This window comes from Protopterus annectens, chromosome 8.part0 (assembly GCF_019279795.1).
Source record: "Protopterus annectens isolate FY-2018-M chromosome 8.part0, PAN1.0, whole genome shotgun sequence".
Taxonomy (NCBI): Eukaryota; Metazoa; Chordata; order Ceratodontiformes; family Protopteridae; genus Protopterus; species Protopterus annectens.
The window spans coordinates 1,969,966,740-1,969,992,843 of record NC_056741.1 but is presented as its reverse complement, the minus strand read 5'-3'; the positions used below and the strand labels follow the sequence as shown (position 1 = coordinate 1,969,992,843).

General features: G+C 41.2%; 1 protein-coding gene across 1 annotated transcript in view; it reads left to right on the top strand.

Annotated features, from left to right (window-relative positions):
- Positions 1 to 26,104, top strand: part of POLR2C (RNA polymerase II subunit C) — a 455,631-nt gene that overhangs the window by 122,272 nt on the left and 307,255 nt on the right. Inside the window, exon 3 of the mRNA XM_044081501.1 lies at positions 17,484 to 17,552. Coding sequence (XP_043937436.1) covers positions 17,484 to 17,552 — 69 coding nt within the window. The remainder of the gene's footprint in view (positions 1 to 17,483; positions 17,553 to 26,104) is intronic.

Here is a 26,104-nt window from a genome sequence, read left to right as displayed (position 1 = left end):
TTGGTAACAAGGAATACTGATGATACTCTAGATACCCAGGTATTCCGCAAATACCATCAATATAATTTAATTTGTTACATGCTTCCAGTCATCATCCACCCCGTATTATACATAATATCCCAAAGTCACAATTCCTTAGAATCAAGTGCATTTGTTCTGATCCCAACAAATATGAACATTTCAGGCAGGATATGGTTAAAAGATTTAAAACCCAGGGGTACAAGCCAGGTACAGTCACCATGGCTTGTTGTCGGGAGGTTTCATCATTAGGTAGGAATGAACTCTTGACATACAAGGATAAGACCACCCAGGATTCACCACCCATTAGGTTGATAACAACATATGGATGGAACACCCACGTACTTTCTCATGTAGTCCAGCAAAATCGGAATATTTTGATGTCAGATGACAGACTGGCCAGTATGCTCTCAGAAAGATGTCTCTTTGGATGTAGAAGGGGCAAAACATTAGGGTCCCATCTCAAGCATTATAAACATGGGACATCTAATTATAACATATTACATCAGTCTAGTTTAACAGGGGGGACTTCTTTTTGGCTGTTTCCCATGTGGACATTGTGGTCATTGTGCAAGAATGGATAAAACCAAACAATTTAGTAGCCGAAATACTGGCAGGGTTTTTGACATTGTTTGAAATTGTTCCAGTGAATGGGTAATTTATATAGCAACCTGCTTGTGTCTGGCATTCTATGTTGGTCAGACATCCAAACCTGTTAAATATCGTACTGGCGAATACTTGAGTGACATTAAACACAAAAGAATCAGTAATGCTCTTTATAGACATGTATTAACACATTCCACTGCAACCATTAGATTTGCAGTTACTGACATTGTACAGGGTGATAAAGGAAATAACATTGGCTGACATACTGTATTGAATCAGAAAGAAAAAAGATGGATAATCAGGCTAGGTGGTTTGTTTCCACCTGGGCTCAATGAGCAATTATGAACAGCCAATTAATTTGAGTTGCTTTTCTCATTTTGTAATAAATATGGCTTTATTTGAAATCTTTCTTTACACTGAGGAAGGCATTGTCATTGCTGCCAAAACCGGTCTGTTTTTTTGCCATTACATGGATTAAACTATTGTGTCTTAACCATGTTGTGCTGGCTCCCTTTTTTGGACTGACATTATGCCTTTTTGAGCTGTGTACTTGCCGTACCTGCAAGGGTTACATTTGGATTCTATCTGGACAGGACTAAGACTCTCAGAAAATCTGACCAGCTGCTAGTCAGCTTTGCTGCAGGGGCAGAGGGCAAGGCTGTTTCAAAGCAAACCATTTCTAAATGGATAGCACACTGCATCCATTTCTGCTACAAGCACCATGGGAAACCTACCCCACAGGGGATCAGAACTCATTCTACTAAGGCTACATCTACCTCTACAGCATCTCTCAGGGGAGTAGAAGCTGCAACCTGGAGCTCTGTTCACACTTTACCAAGCATTACCACTTGCCTATATTTTCTAAATCCAGATCTGGATTTGCCACAGCAGTCTTACAGGGCCTGATTGCCAGCCCTAATGCTTCATAACTACCTCCACCCTTCCTTAGCTGTGGGAATCCACCCAAATTTGATGACTGCAACAGTGAAACACGAAGAACATAGTAGAGTTGTGTACACTTACCATAAATGTAGATGTTGGAGTGTATTTTCTGTTGCAGTCCTGGTTACCCTCCCTCCATCCCCCTGACTTCTCTTGATTTCTGTCCTATCTTTTTTGTCTAGCATATCTTATGTCATTGGTATTTGTTTTTTGCTAGGGGTATTACATGCCATGTAATTGCTTTCTATTTTGGGGGCACCTGACATCCGGGGCAAGAAAAACTGATGTAATGGCATCTGCTGCATGTTTTATACCCCTGACGTCATGGAAGAAGCGACAGCATCCGACGCAGAAATCCCAAGACTCTGGTATTCAGGCTGGCTGAGGGCTACCTGCAGGCAGATAACCCAAATGTGATGACTGCAACAGTGAATACACTCTAACACCTACATTTATGGTAAGTGTACACAACTTTGCTTTGTGTCGAGAACTCATTGTTAATGGAGCCATCTATACTAAGCCAGAAGTTATTGCAAACTACTGGCAGACATTCAGTTCTAACTTTACCCCTGTCTCCTCCTCAGCCTCTCCTCTGGAAATGCCATCACATGTAACCCTCCTATCACTAGAGTGCAGGTCTTCGATTCTCTGTCTCTGTAAGGCGAAGAATGCTGCATCAATGGACCCATCCAGTTTCTCAGAATGCCTTCTAAATAGCATGAAATAGGACCTATTTGGCCCTCTGGAGAATCACTGTTTAACCGTAGCCTCCAAGCAGGATTCATACCTAACTAATGGAGAACAGCAACAGTCATCCCTCTGCATAGAGGTGGGTCATCTACAGACCTTGGAAACTACAGACCCCCAAGTCTCACTAGTGTCATATACAAAGCGATGGAAAGAATTACAATGGAAATGATCAGTACTGATAGAGGTAACCTCCAGACACTGGATCTAACCTATGGGCAGATCATGTCTACTGAGCCTGGTAGACTTTGAGAAGGTCACTGGTGCAATGGCTGGAGGTCAGAACAGTTCACAATGCCTACCTTGACCTGACCAAGGAATTTGACACAATACCTGACTTGGGGGCAATGTTGACCAACTCAAGATGTTTGGTATAAACCTTTGTCACTCAGTGGATAGCCAACTGACTTGCCGACAGTACCGGGAAGTCAAAATTGGGAAGTCCACTTCTACAAAGTGGCAAGTCACAAGTGGAGTCCCACTGGGATCAGTCTGGGGACTGCCCATTTTTAACATTTACTTTTGAAGTCTAGAGTCTCTGGCTGATAAGACTATTGAAAATTTAAGAGTCAAATAATCCCCACCAACACTAATGTTCTCCAGGATAGGTTGATACAGACAAATAACTTGTGTCAGAGACCTGGGCTAAAACTAAATGGCAAGAAATCCATAATAGTATCCATCAGGAAGTTATCCATCCTTGGTAACAATCATATTGATTGACAACACACCCCTAAGAGTTGAGACAGTTGTCAGTGACTTTGGGACAGAAGTACAGTAATTTAGCCTTTGACCATCATGTATCTACAGTAGTGAGGAAATAATTCTATGTTTTGCAACTTGTAAACAAGGGTATGATATCTAGGTCCAAAAAATTCATTGTTCCATTATATTTAGCATTCATCAGACCTGTCACTGAGTACAGTGCTGTGTTTGCTATGTACCTAACCAGGCACATCCAACAATTGGAATGTCCAAAGAGGTTCCTCACTAAAAGAATACAGGGCTTAAGTAACGCCCTATGCAGACTGCCTCAAAGCCCAGTCCCTGTAGTCTGTTTTCCTACAGATTGTTGAGGGGAGATCTATGCCTGACACACAACCACCCTGATGGACCTCCTGTATATCCACAAAACAAATAGCACCAGAATTACCCATTCTAAAGACTTAAAACTTGTTTGTGATAAAGGATCTGCTGGGGAGACACACATGTACCCCAAAGACTACCCCTTCTCTAGAACAGGCTCCCCATTCATGTCAAGCAGAGTTGCTTCCTAAACCAATTCAAGTGTAACTTGGACATTTGGATAGGGAGCATGAAATTCATCCCTGGTTTGGCACCTATGCCTGTAATGGACACCACATATAAATGTTTCATTTGCCAAGCCCATGTTTACATTTATGAAAGGTACCAGAACATGTCAGAGATTTGGGATGCATAGCTAGGTATAAAAAAATCCCTAGTGGTAGCTAACTTAGTACACACATGTGAACCACAGGTGCCATTTCTTAGCTGCACATTTGCTGTTGCATACTTTACATCTGAATAGTACTGAAAAATTAAGTATCAAGGTGCTGCTTACTGTGATGGAGCCAAAGTCTTCTTAAGACCCTAAGGTCTTACTGGCTGGATTCTGCTGAAATCAAAGTCTAGTTATCACAGTCTGTTGCCCACAGAAACTTGCAGAGTGTACACTGATACAGCACCAAACTCGGCAGTAACCAATAAACGACTTTTTACAAACAAACCACACGTATCACTGTTGCAGCTTTAGTTACACTGTACTACTTCATGTCAAAAACAGCATGGATAATATGAGAGATAACGGTGTTATCTGCTATAGTCTCTCTCTAGTAGTTTTACATCCTGTTTTTCTCCATGGTACTCTGTTGGACTTTGTATGAGAACATCTGTTTGCAGAAAAATATGTTTTCATCCTGTAATGCTGATATTGTCTTTAAGGCAACACCTTGTGGAAAAACACATACAAATGCTGACTTGATCATTCAAACTTCCTTGGTTAACAGTGTCATTGATAGAAACATGCCCTGTTGTCCATTAAAGCAGCATAGCTTTCTTACTGACAATGTGAAATGCATACATCCTGTTTTTCACATTTTTGCTAAGTCTGTAAGAGGTCCGCTTTCTTGGTGACAGTGTGAAATGCACACATTCTTATTTTTTTTACATTTTTGCTGAGTCTGTAAGGAAACATGTCCATTGAGAAGATTCCTTATTTTCCAAGCTGCAGTAATTTAGTATGGATGCTAATCACATATTGCTAAACTCTATTTCTACATTAAAGCAAGCTTTATTTTATACCTTATTTATGTTGCATATTTATAACAGAATTACTCTCAACCTTTTTATTCACTGTTAAATACACTCCAACACTTACAGATCATGTTGTGCTGTATTTTGCTTGTTCTAGTCTCAAAGTCTTCTGGGGAAAAAATGACTTGTACTGTGCCGTTCCTACTCTCTCTTCCTCCTAAGAGCTGCAACATCAGAGACCTTTGAATGAAAAAAACTAAAGGATTATTACCCCTGCTTTGCAAACGATGCTTTTTTTTTTACTATGTTTTACTTTATGTCAATAACTTGCTTTCAGCTACATTCTGCTGTTGATGGTCAGTTATACAAGTTTGGTTATTTCAGAGGGTCATAATCTATTCTTGCACTTTTTAGTGGTGGGGGCTTAACTTGCCATTTTGGTAATGTCTTTGTGAGGGCTACTAGTACTTTGTTATGAACGTCCATTGTGCTTTTAAGCCTCTTGTTTGACAGGCTTGCCTTTCTAATTTGTGGTCCTTTGGCCTGTGGCACATGAGTTTAGCTGAGAGTAGAATCCCTTCCCAGTGGCTCTTTCCCACCCCACCCCCGTGTGTCCCAACTCAGTGAGATCATTAAGAGGGGTATGACGTTATACTGCAAGAGCTGGTACTCCATTTTTGTTTCCTTCTCTTAAGGAAATTCTGGTGTCTGAACAGGCACTTCTCTCAGTTTGAGAGATATGGCAGCCATAAGGAATCAGGGGAGTGCCCAGTTCCTAAGAACATACCATTCTCCAAGGGGGGGGGGGGGCTCCCACGAAGATAACTGGTTCTGGGTTTGACTTGTGGTTCCTTTCTTTCTACCAATGGTATGAAAAAACCCACAGGTCCCTTTGTCCCACTTGTTAAGGGGAAATTGTACTGAAAATGAAGCGCTGTACAATGATAGCCAATGAAGTACGATTCTCTTGAGAAATAAGTAGCGTAATTAAATGATATAAAACTTGTTAAAGTGCAGCATATATATATATATATATATATATATATATATATATATATATATATATATATATAAAGACTTGCATGAATTTCTAATGCTTCAATTAAATGCACTTACAAGATATCCACACTGTGAATGGTTACACCGTAGCGAAATGATGGCTTCAAGGTGTCCAAAGTATCCACACTGAAGATGTAGTAGCTGCTGTAAAACTGTAGCAAACTGTAATTACAGCTTAACCAATCAAACAGTTCAAAGAGGAGCTTCTGGCTTTAGTGGCAGTTAAAATCCTTTTATTGTAGAAAAAATTATTAAAATCTTCTTGTCGAGTTAAAATTTTGGTATAGGATAAAACAGTCTTCCAAACGATAAGCGCTTTCGGTATCTTCTTCAGATTCAGATTTGTATATCAGACTTGAAAGATTGGACACCTTGAAACCATCATTTCGCTACAGTGTAACTGCATTCACAGCATGGGTATCTTGTAAGTGCATTTAATTGAAGTATTGGAAATTCATGCAAGTCTATATATATGCTGCACTTTTACAAGTTTTATATCATTTAATTACACTACCTATTTCTCAAGAGAATCGTACTTCATTGGCCATCGTTGTACACCGCTTCATTTTGAATACTGTTTTTACTTGTTACTGATAGCTGTACTTTAGCATTAGGAGGTACGCTCATTACATTGTTAAGGGGAAACTAGTTTCTTTGGCTGTTTAATTTTGCATTCTTTGGTCTATGCTGCTGTTTTTGCTTCTCTAAAAAGTGTGTGCCTCCAAGGTTGGCTTTGTCTGACCCCAAGCTTAGTCACCAGAATCTCTGGGCCAGTGCGATGGCCTTTCAAACAGTTTTCCCTGTGACTGTTCCAGGAGTCGGCCTTCTGGGTTGGTACTCTAATTTTTGCAGGGTTCTTGGTGTAGGTGATTTTGTACTACTTGAGATGCAACCCAACCGTAGTATCTGTCGAGTCTTTCCTATGTTTGTCAGACATTTTCTGACCGTTTCAATTGATCTATCGTGGGAGTGATCTCCTTTGCATATCAGGAGTACCGCCTGTTTATCCCCTTGTAAATGTATGGTTATTCCAGCCAGCCCTGGCTGTTAGACTGGCTGCAGGTAGAGCAAGTATCCCCTTGTACATTACTTGTTAGTAGTGAGGGTGCCAAATCTTCATTGATCTTAATTTTGAAAGGGGGTACTCAGTGGTTTTAGGATGATAAACTGGCAGGAGGTGAATATATTTTCACATACTGAGTATAACACTTCATTATTATTACAGGGCATGCCCCCCCCCCCCCAAAGTAAATGTTAGGAAAACTATTCTGATTGGAGAGAATGAGAATAAACTCAATCTCAGGACCCATCATGAAAGGTCATCTTCATAAATCAGCTAGTACAGTAAGAGGACATCATTCATTTTTATGGCTTGTATTTGTAAAGAGACTAGTGACAAGGATTGCAGGTTTTACACACCTGGGTCTTTGTGTCGATTGTAAGAATGTGATGAAAACTGGGTTGGAAAATATATTGAAATGGATCCCTTTAGACTAAGGTTGATGATGATGGGGAGGGAGCAGAATTGATCAATGTGAATGAGAGCAAAGACAGGTGCGTCTCTATGTGTAATGTAGAAATGGAGAGAAAGAGACCAGATGTGTAGCATATAATATATCACTGCATATATGTATGCACGCATGCTTATTATATGCAGAGTATCATTAAGGTGGTTTTAGGTTTTCTAAATAGCATTGCCTTATTTTTCACTGTGTGTAGTTGAGTTTTTTTTCCTTCTCCTTGAGTAGACTTCATTGTTTTATTGAATCTGTTTGCATTTAATAAAAATCTCAGTTGTTTTGTTAGAGCGCCATTTGATGTTCTTCGTGTTTCACTGTTGCAGTCCTCACATATGGGTTATCCGGTTCCCGGTAGTCCTCAGTCGGCCCGAATACCAGAGTCCTTGGTATATGACATCGGCTGCCGCTGGTTGTAAAACTGATGTCAGAACGTCAGGTATAAAGGGAGGCAGCTGACGCCATTTCCTCAGTGTTTCTTGCTGCGGAGCCTGAAGCAGATGCAATTCGCACTAGTGCCGGTCGGCTGTTTGCCTTCGTTTTGCTTTCCGACTACCAAGTTGAAGACCCCTTCAGATAAGTACCCCATTGGGGATCCTCTTTTCTTGCTTTAACGAATGTCAGATAAAGTTAATAACTGTCTTGCCTGTGGAAAACAGATTCCGCACCGTGATTTCCATTCCTATTGTATAACTTGTTTGGGCCTTGAACACGACGCCCCTAACTGCGATATCTTTGCTTCCTTTAACCCGCGTACCATACGCCATAGAGCTAAGATTTTGTATAAGCATTTTGGAGTCTGGCCTAAGTTTGTCGGTATGGCGTCTTCTGGTCTCCCGACTTCTGATATACCTAGGAAACACGAAGACAAGGACCGCGACCGGTCTAGGGTTAAATCTGTCAACAACGCACCAATGAAATTGTCAGCACAGCGGTAGTCAGTGAGGCGCTTTTACAGCCTCTGCAGTCCGCAGATTTTCAGCCGCAAGCCTCTGCTAAGACCTTTACAGAGTCCTCCATGCCTCAGGCTGCTATTTCGTCTTCAGACCCCTCCACCTGTCGCCGCCTCAAATTGGTCCGGAGTGGCTTTGCAGGCACTGGCTTCTGACGCCTCTTCTTTTCGACATGAAACCAGAACCATACAGACGACCTTAGTTCAGACTTCTGCAGTTGCTAGGCATCCCGAGTCCCTACGGATTGCTAGTAAACCTTCCCAGCCGCAAACCTACCTACTCACAAGCAGGCATCAGCCTCCCCACCTGTGCCTCAGTCTCAGTTGGTAAAGATGGCTGGTGGTGATCTTTCCCTGATTAGGGGCTGTTGTCCCTCCCCTTCAAAGAGGGCTAGGGAATTATCTCTTTATGTTTTGTCTGTCTCGGATTCTGAGATTTCCAGTATGTCTGCTGGTGAAGAAGGACATTCTCAACTTTTTTCTGGCTTTGAGGATTCTGATGCTGAGGACCCCCTCCCTTCTGCCTCCCCTTCAAAAGATTTTTCCTTTAGGGATACTTTGAATACCCTTAGGGGGGAGCATTTTAAATGGGAATGTCAGGATTTTTCACAGTCTAAGAAAAGAATCGGGGAATTTTTGTATTTGCCTCAGCATAAGCCTCTGGCTATACCTCCAGTCTTGGAAATTGTGGATGATGATTTCATGGAAAATTATTTAACTCCTAACTCTGTTCCTCCTGCCCCCAGAAAACCGGATAGGTATTATAAGGTTCCTGAATCTCATCAATTCCTTTTTAAAAATCCTACTGCTGATCCAGAAATTATTTCTCAAGGCACCAAGGGTGTTAAGGCTACTATTGCTAAGAAAGAGTCTAGGGCCTTGGACAGGTGGGGTGAAAAAGTCTATACCTCTGCAACTCTTGCCATTCGATCCGTGAATTGTCTTTTTCACATGCTTAAGTATCAGCAGTATACTTTGGAGGCTGTTAAGACTAAACTTGGAGATATTTCTTCCATGACGGAGAACAAAGATTTACAAGACTTACTGAATTCTGCCACTTTAGTTAATAAGCAATTCACTTCATTGTGGTTTTGACACTTTGGAGGCTTCCTGCAGAGCAGCAGCCACTGGTTCTGTAATTAGAAGGCATGCTTGGCTCAGGGAGCAGCCTCTTTCTGAACCTGTTAAGTTTAAATTGCTGGATGTTCCTTTGCACAAGGACAATCTTTTTGGTAATAAGGCTGAGGATGTACTGAAGAAGTTGGAGGATAAGGCAAAATCTATGCAAGCTGTAAAAGATTTCCTTCAGGTTCATTCTCCTCGGTTTAGTAGGCATTATCCTTCCAAGAATTGGTCTTTCCCTAATCCTGGCAAGCAGGGTCACTCTAGGTTTAGGGGTTTCAGATCTTCCAGAGGGCAGCCTTTTGCCCCTCAAAGGGCTGAGCAATGGCATTCTGCTAAATCGGAGAGTTCTAAGCCAGCTTCCCAAAGCAAACATTCTCAATGACTCCAGCTTACAGGAGCCTACCTCTGCGGGCCCTAGGTTTCCTTTGGGGGGGAAGGTTAGCCAGGTTTGCAGAGGTATGGTCTACCATCACAGATGACAAATGGGTGCTCAATATAGTAAACCAAGGTTACAAGTTTTACTTTCACACCTTCCCTGTTTTACAAGGGTACCCAGACATACCCAGAACTCTCAGGGCAGAGGTAGAAACTCAAATTTTTCTTTACTGACTATGGGGGCTATAGAGCCAGTTCCTGCAAATCAGGCAGGCCGAGGGTTTTATTCAAGACTTTTTCTGGTACACAAGAAAGGGGGCACTTGGTGCCCTATTCTGGATCTGTCTATTCTAAGCACTTTTCTTGTGATTCCCAAATTCAAGATGCTCACCCTTCAACAGTTAGTACCAATGGTGGGCAAGGATTCTTGGCTGGTAACTTTGGATCTAAAGGAGGCTTGTCTGCACATCCCAATAAGGGAAAGTTGCAGGCAGTTCCTTCGCTTCAGGGCTGGGAAGCAACACTTTCAATTCTCAGCATTGCCCTTTGACTTATCTACTGCTCCCAGAGTTTTTACCAAGTGCCTGGCTCCAGCCATTGCATTTTGCAGGCAGAGAAACATTCAAATTTATCCTTACCTTGACGACTGCCTCATTCAAGCAAACTCTCCAGAACAACTAGAAAAGGATTTGGATTTTGTGAAGAACACACTCACCTCTTTGGGTTACGCTCTCAACGAAAAGCAGTCAAAGTTGGTTCCTACAAGGGAGATTGTTTTCCTGGGAGCGAGTCTGAATACAGCCTCCCAGATGGTATTCCTCCCTCAACAGAAGCAAGAAGGACTTTCGGCTTACTTCATGAACTTGGCAAGCATGACCCAGCTCTCTGCAAGGCAATTCCTGCAAGCACTGGGGTTCATGGCTTCATGTATTTTGATGATACCACATGCAAGGCTGCATATGAGAAAACTTCAGTGGTACCTCAAGAACCTTTGGTGTCAACACACACAGGACTTAGACTTGATTCTTCCCCTGATTCCCTGTCTACAAATGGAGTCCCTCTGGTGGGTGACGGCCTGTTCTCAGAACAAGGGTCTGCCTTTCCGCCCACTGCCTGCCAGCCAGACTCTCACCACAGACTCCTTAGATGTTGCATGGGGGGCTCATCTGGCAGGCAGGGGCATACAGGGGACTTGGAGCAACCAGCAGATTCATCTGCACATAAACTTAAAAGAATTGATGGCAGTGCATTAGGCCGTGCTGGCTTTCAAGGATCTTCTCTACCCTGGGACTCTGCTGATCTCAGGACAGACAATACCACAGTCATGTGGTACATCAACAAGCAAGAGGGGACTCACTCTTACCCCTTGTGCAGACAAAGCATGAGACTATGGTCCATAGCAGCATCCATGGGCTTACATGTAATAGCCCAGTATCTCTCAGGGAGGTTAAACTCCTTGGCGGATCATTTGAGCAGACATGTTCTGGATCCTCACGAATGGCAACTGAACAAGGACATTTTCCATTGCATCACTCATCATTGGGGTGCCCCACAAGTGGATCTTTTCTCCTCTCACACCAATCATCTCCTTCCAGCCTTCTGCACCAGGGAGTTTCACAACAAAGCTTGGAGGGTGGACGCATTGTCCTTCCGATGGACACATCTCTCAGTTTATGCATTCCCTCCTCTGCCTCTTCTTCCTAGAGTGCTGCTAACGATAAGGGATGAAAAACCAAAGGCTATTCTGATAGGTACAGATTGGCCCAGGCAGCTCTGGTATCCCCTCCTTCGCTGCCTTTCACAGGCTCAGCCTTGGCATCTTCCCCTGGTACCAGATCTGTTGGTTCAGGGAGGGGGGAAAGTTCCTTCATCCTCCTCTTCAAACTAACTCTTCATTTAACTGCCTGGCTAATGCTTTAAATCTTTCCCAACAGGTGGTTGAAGTTCTTCATGAGGCCAGGAGGCCTAGCACCAGAACATCCTATGCAGATAAATGGAAAAGATTTTGCTTTTGGATGCAGGCTAAAGGAGAAGAGTCTTCCCAACCTTCTCTTTCCGTCATTCTTGACTACCTAACAGGACTGCTTAATGGTGGACTTTCCTTTTCTTCAATCAAAATTTACACTTAAGCAATTTCGGCTCATTGTTCTTTTGAGCAACCCATTTTTTCTTGCCTCTTGATGAAACAGTTCCTGAGGGGAGCTAGTAATCTTAGACCTCCCAGAAGAGCTCCTACTCCTGCTTGGGATCTTAATTTTGTCCTGGAAAAACTTACTCTGCCTCCCTTTGAACCAGCTGCCTCTGCATATTTGAAGTTTCTAATCCTGGAAGACTGCTTTCCTTTTTAGCTATTACTTCAGCTAGAAGGGTATCTGAGCTGCAAGCCTTAATGGCAATAGAACCTTTCATTATTTTTCATTCAGATCGAGTTTGTCTGAGAACTAATTCCGCCTTCATGCCTAAGGTAGTTTCCAGTTTAACCCTTAACTAGTTTATTCACATGCCTACATTTTTCAACAATCCCCAAAATAAAGGGGAAAGGATTCTGCACTCTCTTGATGTGCATATACAGCTGAGATTTCACTTAGGACTAAATCCTTTTGAAAATCTGAACAGTTGTTGATTAGTTTTGCTCCTGGGGCAGGGTAAAGCTATTTCAAAACAAACCATCTCCAATGGATTGCTCATTGTATTCACTTTTGTTTCATGCAACATGGGAAGGTTCCCCCTCAGGGTATTAGGACCCATTCTACTAGAGCAGCCTCTACCTCTGCAGCCTTTTTGAGAGGTGTGCCTACTAAGGACATTCTAGAAGCAGCTACTTGGTCTTCTGTCCATACTTTCACAAAGCATTACAATCTACCTTTGTTTTCTAAATCCAGGGCTGGTTTTGCCTGTGTAATTTTGCAGGGCCTTCTTACCAACCCTTAATCTGATCCTTCCTCCCCTCTTTGTCTTTTTCCTGGGCTTTGGGAATCAACCCATATGTGAGGACTGCAACAGTGAAGCACGAAGAGCATAGTACAGTTGTGTACACTTACCATAAATGCAGATGTTCGAGTGTATTCACTGTTGCAGTCCTGGTTTCCCACCCTCCATTCCCCCCTTTTTCCTAAGGCACAGACTATATATATACATTTTTATTTTTTGTATGACGTGTCCAGGGTGCTACCTTCCTGGGTTAGCCTTCTTTTGGAGGCTCCTGGCAGTTAAGGCAAGAAAAACTGAGGAAATGGCATTGGCTGCCTCACTTTATACCCGGTGTTCTGACATCAGTTTTACAACCGGTGGCAGCCGACATCATCTACCAAGGACTCTGGTATTCGGGCCGACTGAGGGCTACTGGGAACCGGATAACCCATATGTGAGGACTGCAACAGTGAATACACTCTAACATCTACATTTATGGCAAGTGTACACAACTGTACTTTCCTTCTCTAGTAGCCTCTTTATCAATTTCAGGATCATGGGGGAGCTGTACACTATTCTTGTACTTGGTGGGCACACAACAGATCAGCTACTCCTAAAACCAGTCCAGTATGCCACTGGACACTAACTTGCATGTGTTGTGTAATATTCAGGTTCACCATTCCATCTACAGCATGCTTTTGGGATGTAGAATAAATAAAGGATAGGTGGCAGTAAATGAGAAGAAAGGGAGCGAAGCATGAAAAGCGAGGCTGCACAGTGTAAAACACTTGGAGAAATACGGAGTTTGTTACATAGTTTACTCATAAATGGAGCCATAAGTATTACAAGACAATAAAAGCACAGGAATCTATAGTGGCTGTTGACAGTTGTGTGCTCTACTTGTAACTGGAAAGGAAGTGGTAGGTAACATTTTACATCCAGGATGGTACAAAGGTCACTGCGGAGGAGATTGACTATCATTAAAAGGTAGTGCAGGGGAGGGGAGGTTAAATTTTGATGCTCCTGGCTGTAGGGGAAAAATGGTATCTGGTGGGTGGCTACAGTATACAGACAGCTACCTGTAACAGATGTGTAATAAAAAAGAAAAAAAAAAACAAAAAAAAACATTCCAGACATGTATTTATACCAACATAGAATCATGGTTACTGAAAGATATTACAGTGAGAGGCTGACCTTGGTGGAAATTTGGTAAGAAAAGAACTTTTATTCTTGTTTTGAATTCAAGGAAGAAATGAGGCTTATTGCTGAAAGCTGACAAAAAATACAGTACTTGAGATGCTACTGAATCAGATCTGGGAACAGAGAAGCACAGAAAATAAGCAATGCAGTATATTTGCTTGGAATGTCAACTTGGACAAAATCCATCAGCAACCCCCTTTTCCCCATTTTTGCACATGGGATTGGGGGTGTCGCACCAACAGTGATAATCAACTGCAACCGATTTTTCTCTCCGCCAGTGGCTAACCCCACCTAGTGTAAATGTTGATGTATTATCTGTACATATTGTAGGAGTATACCAACTGTGGTGGTGGTGGTGCTGCGGTAACGTTGTCGCCTCACAGTAAGACGTTGTCCTGTTCAATTCTCAGCTAAAGCGTCTTCTGTGTGGAGACATGCATGAATGGGCGTACCTTCATTGAAGGTTGTGCATCAGAGCTGGCAACTCAGCACGTAAAAGTCTACTGCTAATCATTAGCAGACCGGAGTTCTGCTGTGGCGACCTCTAAAAGCCGAAAGACACAACATTGTAAGAGTATACCAAGAGAAGAGATGCCTAGTCCCAGATTATCTATGGAGCTGTGTAGGCACTGATGTGTTCCAGTTCAGAGATATTATCAATATTTTCACAGTTACTTAAAAAGAATTGTCATTCACCTGAAGCACAAGATTGGTTAGTGCATACAAGTCTCTATCTTCTTCAGGGGAACAACTTGTGTTGTCATATGTGGCTCATAATGCTGAAGTCAGGAATTTGAGAGATTTATATACAGATTGGAGTTTATACATATAATGTTCATTATGTCCAGTCCTGGTGATGAACAAGTACAAGTAGTGTGTGCCATCCAAATGGTGACAAATCTCGTGAGAGAGCTGTAGCAAAAGCAATAAAGATTTATCATCTGAGTTTTACAGCACAGTTCTAAAATGCTGGGACTCTGCTTACCAGATCTGTTGTTAATGGGCATAAAATTTGAAATGCCAAGTACTATTTCATTATCAGTGCCTAAAAATCAATGCATAGTAGCGGAAATTCTGAAGAGAAGTTAACAAAGATAGAAGTTCTGTTGTGACAGACACTGAAGAAGAGTAGAAAAAGAGGTAAGAAGTGAACCGACAGGAAAGGTGGCAGTATTACTGTATAATCAGGATGGTTTAGTTAAACTGTTACTAATATTTCTGGAAATCTGTGTGTGGGGAATCCAGAGTAGATTTAGAAGAGTTAGTTACTGTTGGTAAGGTAGCACTAAAATAGACTGTTCCCCTAATGAGACACATGAAATCCTGGGAAGCCAGTAATTTGTATCGTAGTACAGGATTACAAGGTAGACATTTTTTTGGATGTGGGTAGGGTTGGTCACAGCAACAGTTTTAATTTGCATATACTCTTAAGGCCAGTAACCTCATAAAAGGCCAGTGGCATCATAATTATTCCTATTATTTGGAAGAATGGTTCAGACTGAAAGATGGTGACCTTTTGCTCCTGATATATTTGGTTGCAGTGGTATTGTGTTTGGGGCTGTCCCTTACATCCCCACCCATAATTTCCTAGCATTTGTTCCCCCCACCCCGCAATTACTCTACACTGGCTGTTTCCCCACTATTACTAGGACTGAGAAGTGCAGATATCATCTCCCATGTGTGTGTTCCCTCTCACGACACATTCACTAACCTCGATTTGTGCCTTTGCTGCTGTTGCCCTCCTTGTACTATATTTGCTTCCCATTCTTGCCTTCCATCTCTTATGTGCATACTCATTAACCAGACATTCCTGTGTAGCTGCATTGTCCTTTTCCTGTTTTGTCTTTTAATTGAATGCTTTTACCATAGCCCTTCATTATTCCAACCCAAATTGTTCACATAACTTGTTTACTCCATCAGTTTGCCTACAGACTTCTAATTCATAATTTGACTCCTTCCTGTGCTCAGCTTAATACACGTCGATAAAATCATGAGACATGCACATTAAGAATTTGCTTCGCTCACTCCTACATGTTAGCTATAGAAGCTTGATCCCTGCCAAACTTGCATTTTTTTTTCATAGTCACCTGCAATTTCAGCAGGTGTTTAAGTTTAGATCTTCCATTTTGCTTTCAGTGGGTTACTGTTGGCTTGTAGTGGGGACCTGTTTATAGCCCTTACTAATTTCCCTCACTTTAGGGCCATTAAACTTGTCTGTAGATGCAGCCTTACTGAAGTATTTGTCAGCTTCTGCTGTACAGTCCGTTATGTACCCATAGTGGAGTGAACGGTTTAAGGTAAGAGACGAGAGATTTGATATTCTGGCTGATGTAATTAATGATGAGATAAATACTTCAGCTATATACATTTTTACTGTTTCACGAAAGGATGTTGTTCAGTTACTCTGTGTCTGAAGCATAAAGGACGTGTAGAAGAAGATGGCAAAAAGTAAATCAAAGGAAGCTGCTGAAAAAATGTGCAAACTCTGTTTCCAGGTGTTACTGAATAATACAGCAATCCATTGTAATTCCATCTGATGTGAATGGACAGAACAGCTTGCAAAGGAATGGCAAAAAATGTCAAATTGCGGGACTATAAAGTGCACTGTAGGAGATGGAGAATGTTTAACTGATGTCTGTATGGCTGCCAAGTCTACCTGCTTTTGAGTAAAACAAATGCACAGCACTGAACAGGTAAAACCAAGCAAACATGGTTCTGACCATTTGGAGTGATGATGAGACATTGGTGCTGAATAAATAATTAAGTTAAAATGCTTTCAGTCTGTCCATACTTGTCTTTTAAGACAGATGATGAATCTTTCCCCTTTGGTTCACACATCTGAAGTAATCTAATGTGCAGGTATTCTCTAACTTCAGAGTGCTTAGCTGCCGTTGGATGGTGATAGCCAGTTCTTGGGTATGTTGGGCAGGCTTCGGGTGACTCTTGCATTCCACTTGCTCTGTTATCTGCCTTCATTTCTTAGAAGAAAACAATCAGCTATTGAAAGCATGAGTTACCCACTGATGCCAACCATTCTTAAGAATTGTGATTCTACTGAATTCGTAATTGTGAGAGATGATAATCACTTGTTTTTATTTAGCGTAATATCCATTAACTTACCAATATCTTTTCTAACAAGTTTAATTTTAAAGCAGCTGATTTATTTGTATGGAATTTTGTTCTGAGATGGCACGGTGGTCCAGTGGTTATGGTTGTTCTTTAATTTGATTCCTGGCTGGGGTACTCTCTGTAGGGTCTGCATGCCCTTCCTTTGTCTGCACGGCTTTTCATTAAAAGTCTCTGGTTTCTTCACATCTCAGACATGTTGATAAATTGATCCTTTAAAACAGTCGGTAGGAGTAGGTGGATTGGTGTATGTGCATTTGTGTGTGCTTGAGATGGTAGCCTGGCATTCTGTCCAACACTAGTTCTCTGCCTTGTACATATTACTTGCTGGGTACACTGCAGCTCCATAGTGACCCTGAAAAGTCTAAAGCAGCTTGCATTGGAACTGTTTTGTTCTAGTCAGTTTTCCTGGTAACTGCCTGTTGACCTTTAGCATGATTAATTATCTTGTATTTTTCAGCCTCTTGCCTAGGACATGACTTAGAGCAGCCCCATTTCATTTACTATTTGAGTACATATATAAATATGTGTGCCAGGTTGTTTTTCCCCCCTTAATTGAAGTAAATACTTGTATGTGCTCTTTTTTTAGTAATTAAATTAAAGTGAATTATTTGTATTTTTTTCTTTCATAGCCATTGATTGGGTACAGATTGATGCAAACTCCTCTGTTCTTCATGACGAATTCATTGCTCATCGAGTTGGTAAGTAATTGATACATTTTAGACCAGAACTTTTACTTTCTCCCCCCCTTTAAAAATGCTTTGTTTGTCATCATTTTAATTGGAGGAATGCAGCATCTTTATAAACACCACAGAATGGGTCTGGAGAAGGGGAAAAGTACACAGGATAAATCTTCCTTGATGTTGCTTGGTTGTGAAATCTTGTGAAGTGTGTGTAATGTCTAGTTCAGTAATTGTTAATTTGGCTGTAGAGCGTAAATGAATGAGAGAAAACAGATATTTGACTGAAAGTTGTAAACTTAAATGTGCACTTGGAACATTAAGTGTCAGTCCAGGCTTAAAAGTAGTAATTGTTAATGGTTAGTAACATGCTGTACTTCCATCATTTCCATGTCAATGTTCTCTCCATTGTTATATTCCTGAGCTGTCTAGTAGGTTAGTCCTCTTGTCAAGAGAAAGGACAGACATTTTAGGTGTTAAATGCAATATCCTGTGTTCAAGGCAGTTTGTCAACACATCTTTATAAAAGGTAAGCATCATAGATATGAGACTTTGATGGGCTATGTGTACATGTTGCAAGCCTTCCATTTGAAGTGGTGGATATGCTTTATCTAAGTTTTTGTAGGGTCAGACTAAATTCTCATGCAGGTAGGAAGGATAGATTAAATTTTATTAGACATTGCCTTGAAAGGAACCAATACAACTCTGCCCCTAATGTCTTGGATGGGAGTCACATAGACAGGCACACCATCCATAGGAAGTGACATTGGAGCTATTAATGTGGTTGACTGTTTCTTCTCGCTAGTATAATGCGTCTCGAATACATGTTGGACTAAGGGCGTACGTGATTAATCTTTTTCCTGATTTTCGTCATGGAGAGAGTTCGTGTGATGTCTAAAACTTTATAAATTTCAAAAAGTGTTTCTAGCATTGTAAAAGCACAAGCCAGGACCTGTGCAAGCACAGTCCGTGTAGCCTGACAGGTGCAGGTGTGTAATGTGCCATGGAACATTGCTGTATGTGTTCTAGCCTTTCATCTTGACAACCTCAGTTTCTAGATGAGGGCTGTCAGAGCTGGTAAATGTGGAGAGTGGCAGGTGGGTCACTTAACCTGATTCTGAGCCAGTGCTTAAGAAATGTGAAAAGATAAGGAAAGAGTCAGTCATTGGTCATACACTACTGCTGATTATCCCGCTCAGGAGCTGATCTGCTAGTCCTCTGTGCTGGCAAGATTGCCCTCACCTTGTGTAAGGTTGTCTGTTTTCACATACTGGTTGAAGTGCACCCCCACTCCCCCCCCCCCCCACACACACACACACACACACACACACACACACACACAAAGTGTCTTGGGAATGTCTTTCAGTGTGTCTGCACAGCTTGTCCCATGTGAAATATGCATTACATAGGAGTAGGAGGATGAAGTAAGATGGCAGTATCTGACTTTTTGGTTAATGTGTCTGCCTTGTAGTTCAGGATTTTTTTCTTTGTTTTACTGTTTAAACATTATTTTTCTTCTGGTTTATATTTTATAAGATACTTTAGAAATTCATATCGGCATTTGTGTTAGTATTGCTTGTCTGCTGTGTCAGTAGTGTAGCATTTGGAATTCTTTTCTGCTGTTGTGGGTCCTTGGGGTGGCCTTGGATATGCCTTGATCCTCTTCGTCTCAGTGAATATGTTTGTTTAATTTACCTACTGGATCACTGAGTTGCCTGGCACTAGTTATCAGTTTTTCTTTATCATGTGGTTCCCTGTTCATTGCTGGCACTTGGGAAGTTCACTGATGTGTGGATGCTTTGCAGTTTTCTTTGATCCTGGCTGCATTTTAATTTGATTTTGGAGATTGGAGTACCTGGCTTTCACATGATTTGATTTCCTGCAGGAATTGATACTGTGCCACTTCTAGTTTGCCAAGGAGTGGAGCTTCTGTGTATTATCTTCTAACTGCTTACCCTCTCTAGCTGAAGACTTTTTGGTGGTTGCTCTGGAGTCATACCCTATAAGTTTCTGTTAATGCGAATGGCTTGTTGTCTGGGGCTGTAACTTCTGACCTTTAAACGTTCTGTGTGTCACAGTGATTCTGTGTTGAACCCTTGGACCTTTTGAGATAAAGAGCTGCTGCAATAATAATCCTGTTGGGTGTCTCAAGTTTTTGATGCTTTAAGTGACCACTGCTTTTTTGTTACAACTGGGTTTTTATTCAAATTTTAGTGGCCTTCTTATATTAGGTAGTATTCTGGACTTGTGTATGTCTTTACACTGTTTTTATAACAAGAGTCAATTAAGATATCATGTTTTCTTAAACACCCCTGTGACTGCAATTTCTATTATGGTCTGTACTTGCTCTGCTTGTAGTCAGTCTGAGCACTAGATATTTTGTGCAGTGTAGGGAACTGCCTTATGTTTACCAAAACCCCTTTATTACTACCGCACAATGATTCAATATGTTAGAAGTTTTTTTTAATAGAACTTGGAGGCTACAAAAGAAAAAAAAGAATTTGGATACTACTTTCTGCCCTCTGAACACATTTGGTGAGCACAGTACACATGCACATACAGCACAGTGCACTTTGACTACGTTATTTTATGTGGAGATTCTCTTTTCAAAGTAAAGGAAAATCTCAACCTGTAGTTTATATAGCCACACAACCAGCTTCGCCCTGTACACCCAGAGCCAGTACACATATCTGTAAGAATCACAAAGGTGCAGGCTTTAAGGCCTTAAGACCCACTGACACTGCATATATCTGCAGTAATGTTTTAGTAATAAGTGACACCACATTCACCAGGATGATAAAAGGATTATTGTTAGCTGTATTTCCAGAGCCAGTGTCTGGATTCCTCCATCATGGCATATGATTATGACCTGGTAGTGGTCTACATGGAGGGGATGGCTGATTGACCTTATGCCCTCTGCCCTGCGGAACATGCCAAAGGATATGCCTGAGCTTGCCATGCATATGTCCAAAGCAGAAAATACACTGGTCTCAAATGGAAAATTAATAGACTTTAATAATTGGCTATGTAGCTAGTGTCATTCTAGGGGATACAGTATGTGTCATACTGGGGCAAGATGGTTAGCAAGCCTTCCTGCTTTGCCAGGGATTGTCCGCACATCTTACCATCATTTTCATATTCTGACAAAAGCCTTTACCTTTATAACTGTTTCTGTCTGATGGACATTCCTTCCAAGTCGAGTCTAATTTGGACCACATTAAAGTAAAATGACCAAGCAAGAGTCCCTCCTGCAACTTCAACACATTTATACATGTGTAACTACAGATACATGGTTTCAAAGCAATGAAGGGCACTCCCTGTATTCCTGAGTTTAGTGCCTAGGTGTCCATGTCACCCTAAACAAGATCTATTACCACTTCATAGGTGGTTTTTAGAACATCCCCTGTCTCCTTCTGACCATGATGGCTATTTCAAAACCTTGGTTGAAGTCCCCATTAAAATAGGCACCTGTTGGTGAATTTGTGCCATCCCTGAAACTGCCTGACCATGACATTGTAAATGCTAGGCAAGTAGTTTAATCATTATATTACAGGCCCACATACCCCCCCTGATCTTGCCGTCACAAGTATAATTTCTTGCATACCTGCATATGTATAACCTTCCCTCCTTAAGTGCCCTTTTCCTTTTAAATTGGTGGTATTTCCCCTGCCGGTTTCTTTGTTTAGGAACTTCTAAAAAGCAAGCCTTCTTCAGTTGCTTGATGACCTAAATTCCACTGAATTTTCTCCCAGTAGACCCCATTATTAAAGCCCCTACCACTATCTCTGACTTCCACTCCCAGCTAAATAGTTGTTTTGATAAGGCAGTCCCTTTCTACACCAAATACAAGAATTTCAAAAACTCCTATAGTGAAACCTCCAGCAAAGCTAGAACTTCCACTAAGTGACCTCCCAAACCTCTTGTAGCAGAGGCACATGGGGTATATGCAAATGAACCTTATGAACATCAGGTGTTTCAGCTCAATGGCAATTCTGAATGCCCATGACTTGTTTTGTCGTTTTAATGTACAATTTCAGGCCAATAACTCCAAACCCCACTAGCTGTGGATATGCATATTTCGGCCTTGTTATGACCTCGTCAGCACAGCACAAGCAGAGTGTTTGACTAAGCATTAGAAACACAGGGCTGTTATACCCAGCTGATGTCCTCTGCTTCTGCTGTGCTGACGAGGTCATAACAAGGCCGAAATATGCATATCCACAGCTAGTGGGGTTTGACTTTATTGGCCTGAAATTGTCTATTAAAACGACGAAACAAGTCATGGGCATTCAGAATTGCCATTGAGCTGAAACACCTGATGTTCCTAAGGTTCATTTGCATATATCCCATGTGCCTCTGATACAAGAGGTTTGGGAAGTCACTCAGTGGAAGTTCTAGCTTTGTTGGAGTTTTCATTTTTGTTTTTACTGATTGTTTTTTAAGTGACCTTCTCACTCATTGTTTTAGTTTGTTGTTTGGGATATTTTTGCAGTGACCCTAATGATTATGGACATCAGCTGGGTATAGCAGCCCTGTGTTTCTAAAGCTTAGTCAAACACTCTCCTTGTGCTATGCTGACGAAGTCATAAGGCCGAAATATGCATATCCACAGCTAATGGGGTTTGGCTTTATTGGCCTGAAGTTGTCCATTAAAACGAAACAAGTCATGGGCATTCAGAATTGCCATTGAGCTGAAACACCTGATGTTCATAAGGTTCATTTGCATATATCCTATGTGCCTCTGGTATAAGAGGTTTGGGAGGAAGTTCTAGCTTTGCTAGCATTTTCATTTTTGTTTTTACTGATTGGTTTTTAAGTGACCTTCTCACTCATTGTTTTAAAAACTCCTATAGTGGAATATATGGACAAATAAACTGTAAATCAGGAAAAATACAAGAGTTCTCATTCTTCATACCTTAGAACACACACACTAGTAAAGAGTTTAAGGGGAAACACTAGGAAGCTCAAAACTGAACATAAAAATAGCTGCTGAAACCAAAAATAACTACAATCTTTATTTAAACATTTCTGGAAGATGAGAACTAATACCCTGCAATGTTTGGTGCTACTCACCAAAAGTACTGTCCACTCTGAACAAAAGGAAGCGAGTAATATCCTATATGACAATTTTAGTGCATACTTTTCTGCACCCACATTTATAGCTGTTCCACAGGGTCCACAATCGCAGACACACCCTATAATTACTATGGAGCAAATCCTATTAGCACTCTCAAAAGTCAAGTACACTTCATCCATGGGTCCTGACAATACGCCAGATTACCAGTACCATAAATTACCTGTCTGAATCCCGGACTTAACCAGTGCAGAGGCTTGCATCAAAAGATGTTAAATTCCTGAAATCTAGAAAATCATTATTGTACTATTGCACAAGACTTGCCCAAGTATGGGCCATGGTAGCTACGGACCAGATTAGTCACCCTAACCTCGTATGTAAGCCGTGGGACACATTTTCTCAAACTTTATTATTCTGGACATTAAATGTTTCTTAACCCTGAACCTCATCAATTCAGTTTTGTCAAAGGCAGGTTCTCAATATTTAACCTTGTTAACTTACTTGAAAAAGTCACTGAACAGTAGATAGCAGTTGTGCAGCACTTATGGCGTATGTGAACCTGGTCAAAGCCTTTGACCTATTTGGTCTGCAGGCATTATTGACAGGCTTGAAAATCTGAAAATAAATATTTATGTTGTGTGTGATAGCTAACTGGTTGTCTGCAGAACTCGTGGTTAGAATTGCAAGTTAAAGCAAAAAGGTTACCAGTGGCATACCACAAGGTTCAGTTTTGGACCCTTTCCCATTTGGCATTAGTTTCTCAAACCTTTATCTGCTGTGCACGGTACATATACATAGATGACTAATGCTGTGCTGAAAGACAGTTGAAAGGCAAGTTATTTTATGTGTCAAATGGGAATGTGATTGAATGTGGTCTGTGTGTATGTTTTAGTATGGTGTGTGAAAATTTTGTGGAATGTAATGTTGGATGAGTGAAATTTTGTTTGAGTAGATTTTCACAGCGATGATAGACTGAGGAGGGAAAGCTGTGTGATTTTGGATCTAATGCTGGAAGCTTCAGATTATAAAAAACGTTTCAGCATCAATGAGTGTATGTTCAAGTGCTTGAATGTTAGGGCTAATGTTAGGGCTAGGGAAGGGGACAGTTTGTGTAGTTTGTGTTTGATAATGTTTGTGATGCAGTTAGAAGTGTGTGCAAGTGTTTCTGGGGTCGGGTTAGAGAAATTCCCTGAGGAAGGGGGATGTGTTTAGTGTTGTGCATGTGTGGTGATGTATGTAGTTTGTGTGTGTGTGTGTGTGTGTGTGTGTGTGTGTGTGTGTGTGTGTGTGTGTGTGTGTGTGTGTGTGTGTGTGTGTGTGTGTGTCAGGTGTAGTGTTATGGAAAGGGTTTTTCTAAGGTAAGTTTTAGGGTTGTGACTAGGATTAGGGTTAGCATGCATTATAAGATGAAGCAGTGGGGTGAATTGCCATTCACACAATGGATCATTCTGATATCGGTGCTTCATAGCATCAATATTCAGCATTGATCATCAGTGCTGATTCTGACACCAATAAGGTATGGAATGCTGTTCACTCTGGATCTGCCTCCATCACTGATGGGTTTTTAACTTGCCTGTCGTCAGCTGCCCCTACTTTACCTGACAACATACACCATGTCATATACAGTTCCAACATCCATGCTCCTGGATGATTGCCCACTGTGTGTTGTAACAGAACAGTTGGTGCCGGGGATAACATCATTGCAACTTGTACTATTGCACTCCTTGTCCATACCCATGGAGATGACCCCATCAGTGCAAATGTTGCACTAGACTCAGCAGGTATAATTTAATCAGCAAACGTTCAGTGTTCTTTACTGTATGAAGCCCATGCCACACTTAGTGGCTGTAAAAATGTGTACAGCATGTAGCCATTGCCTGGGGGGATTTGAGGATGTCTTGTCTGCTGCTACAGGAAGTTTCAAAGAAGCCCTCTTCATCCTTGGATACCTCCCCAGGCCACATAAGACCCAATATAGCTCTAAGCATGTGGATGTCCCCCCAAAAGTAATCTTTGTCCATATCTATAACAGAAGATATGGATTCTCAAAGATCAACCCTCTATGATGAACTTAAATTTGGAATGTTTCCCCACCTTTTGCAAGAGAAAGGAGGAGGGGATTGGGCCACAGATCCTTATCCCTTTTTTCTGGGGAAGACTGAAGCAGGCATACAGGTTTACTTTCCCATGCATCTTGAGTAGTTTAACCTTTTGTAGTCACCCTTAAAGATGACACCAAGGCAATATTTGGGAAGTTTAATAACAGTAGACTCAGTACTCAAGAAGTAGAACCATATTTTTTATCCTAAAATTTAAGATGCCTAAAATTATATATATATAAAAAAAAGACTAGTATCAATACAGTTTTACATGTCACTAGTTATGGTCTAGGGATTGGTCAGTCTGGACAGAGACCCCCAAGCCAAACTCATTTCGGCAACAGCTATAAAGAGGGCTTCTATACCCCAGAGCCCCACTATCCATCTGCTGGGCAAGAAATCCAGGAATAAGGGCAAGTCCTGGAAAGCATGTTTACAGTCTCCATCTTACCCTGAAAACAGAACTAACGTGCACACATGGTTCATTTCAGGAGGAGGACACTGATAAATGCTCTCTGTGGTCAAGGAGTTACTGGATAGACCACAGAAAGTGCCCCTCAGAGATTAGAGCTTTACCTTCTCAAATTTACTAAATCCACATGGCTTGTATCATTAGTACTTTCTCTAACAGTTGTGCTGTCTTCCCCAGAACTTAAAAACCATACGGGGTGGGCCAGTTGATTCAGGTACTGCTTTTAGTGCAGCATGTATTAGGAAATGCTTTTTTTTTTTGTTTGTTGTTTTTTTTCCAGGTAATGCATTTGATTCATATACTAAAGACACTGAACATATTAAACGAGAAAATGTCATACATTACTTTTGATCCCTTATTGATGATAGTTTGTACACTTCCACAATACATTCAAGTGGTTTAGAAGCTGCTAGATGACATCTTTGAGAGAGACCTAAAATGCATTTGGTATATTTTTCACTTTTTTTATATATATGTGTCATTTGATGGTAGTGTTTGCTTGCTAATTTACAGCACTGTAATGGAAGCAGCATTTTTACCTGCAGTTATGCAAGTTAATTTATATCCAGTTTTGACACTGAATGTCATCTGTACTGCTTACTAGGATCACGTGTCATGTAGGTAATTTTAAGTAATTGTATTTATAACATTTAGTATTTATGATTTAATTGCTGCCACAAGCTGCTTTGGTTTCTACAGAAATGGTTAATGCACATAATTTTACCACAATCTAATGCAATTAAAATTTGTTTTTAGGGGTACAGAACAAGAAAAAGAATGATTGTCACTCCTAATAACACAAGAGTTACACCATCTGCTCATGGTAGACAGCCCCTCTCACCAGTAGAGATTTATTTTGGGCTCTGCTGCTCATGATTTTGGATTCTCCTGCTGCATGCAGTATGAGAAGTGGCCACTAGATGGACTC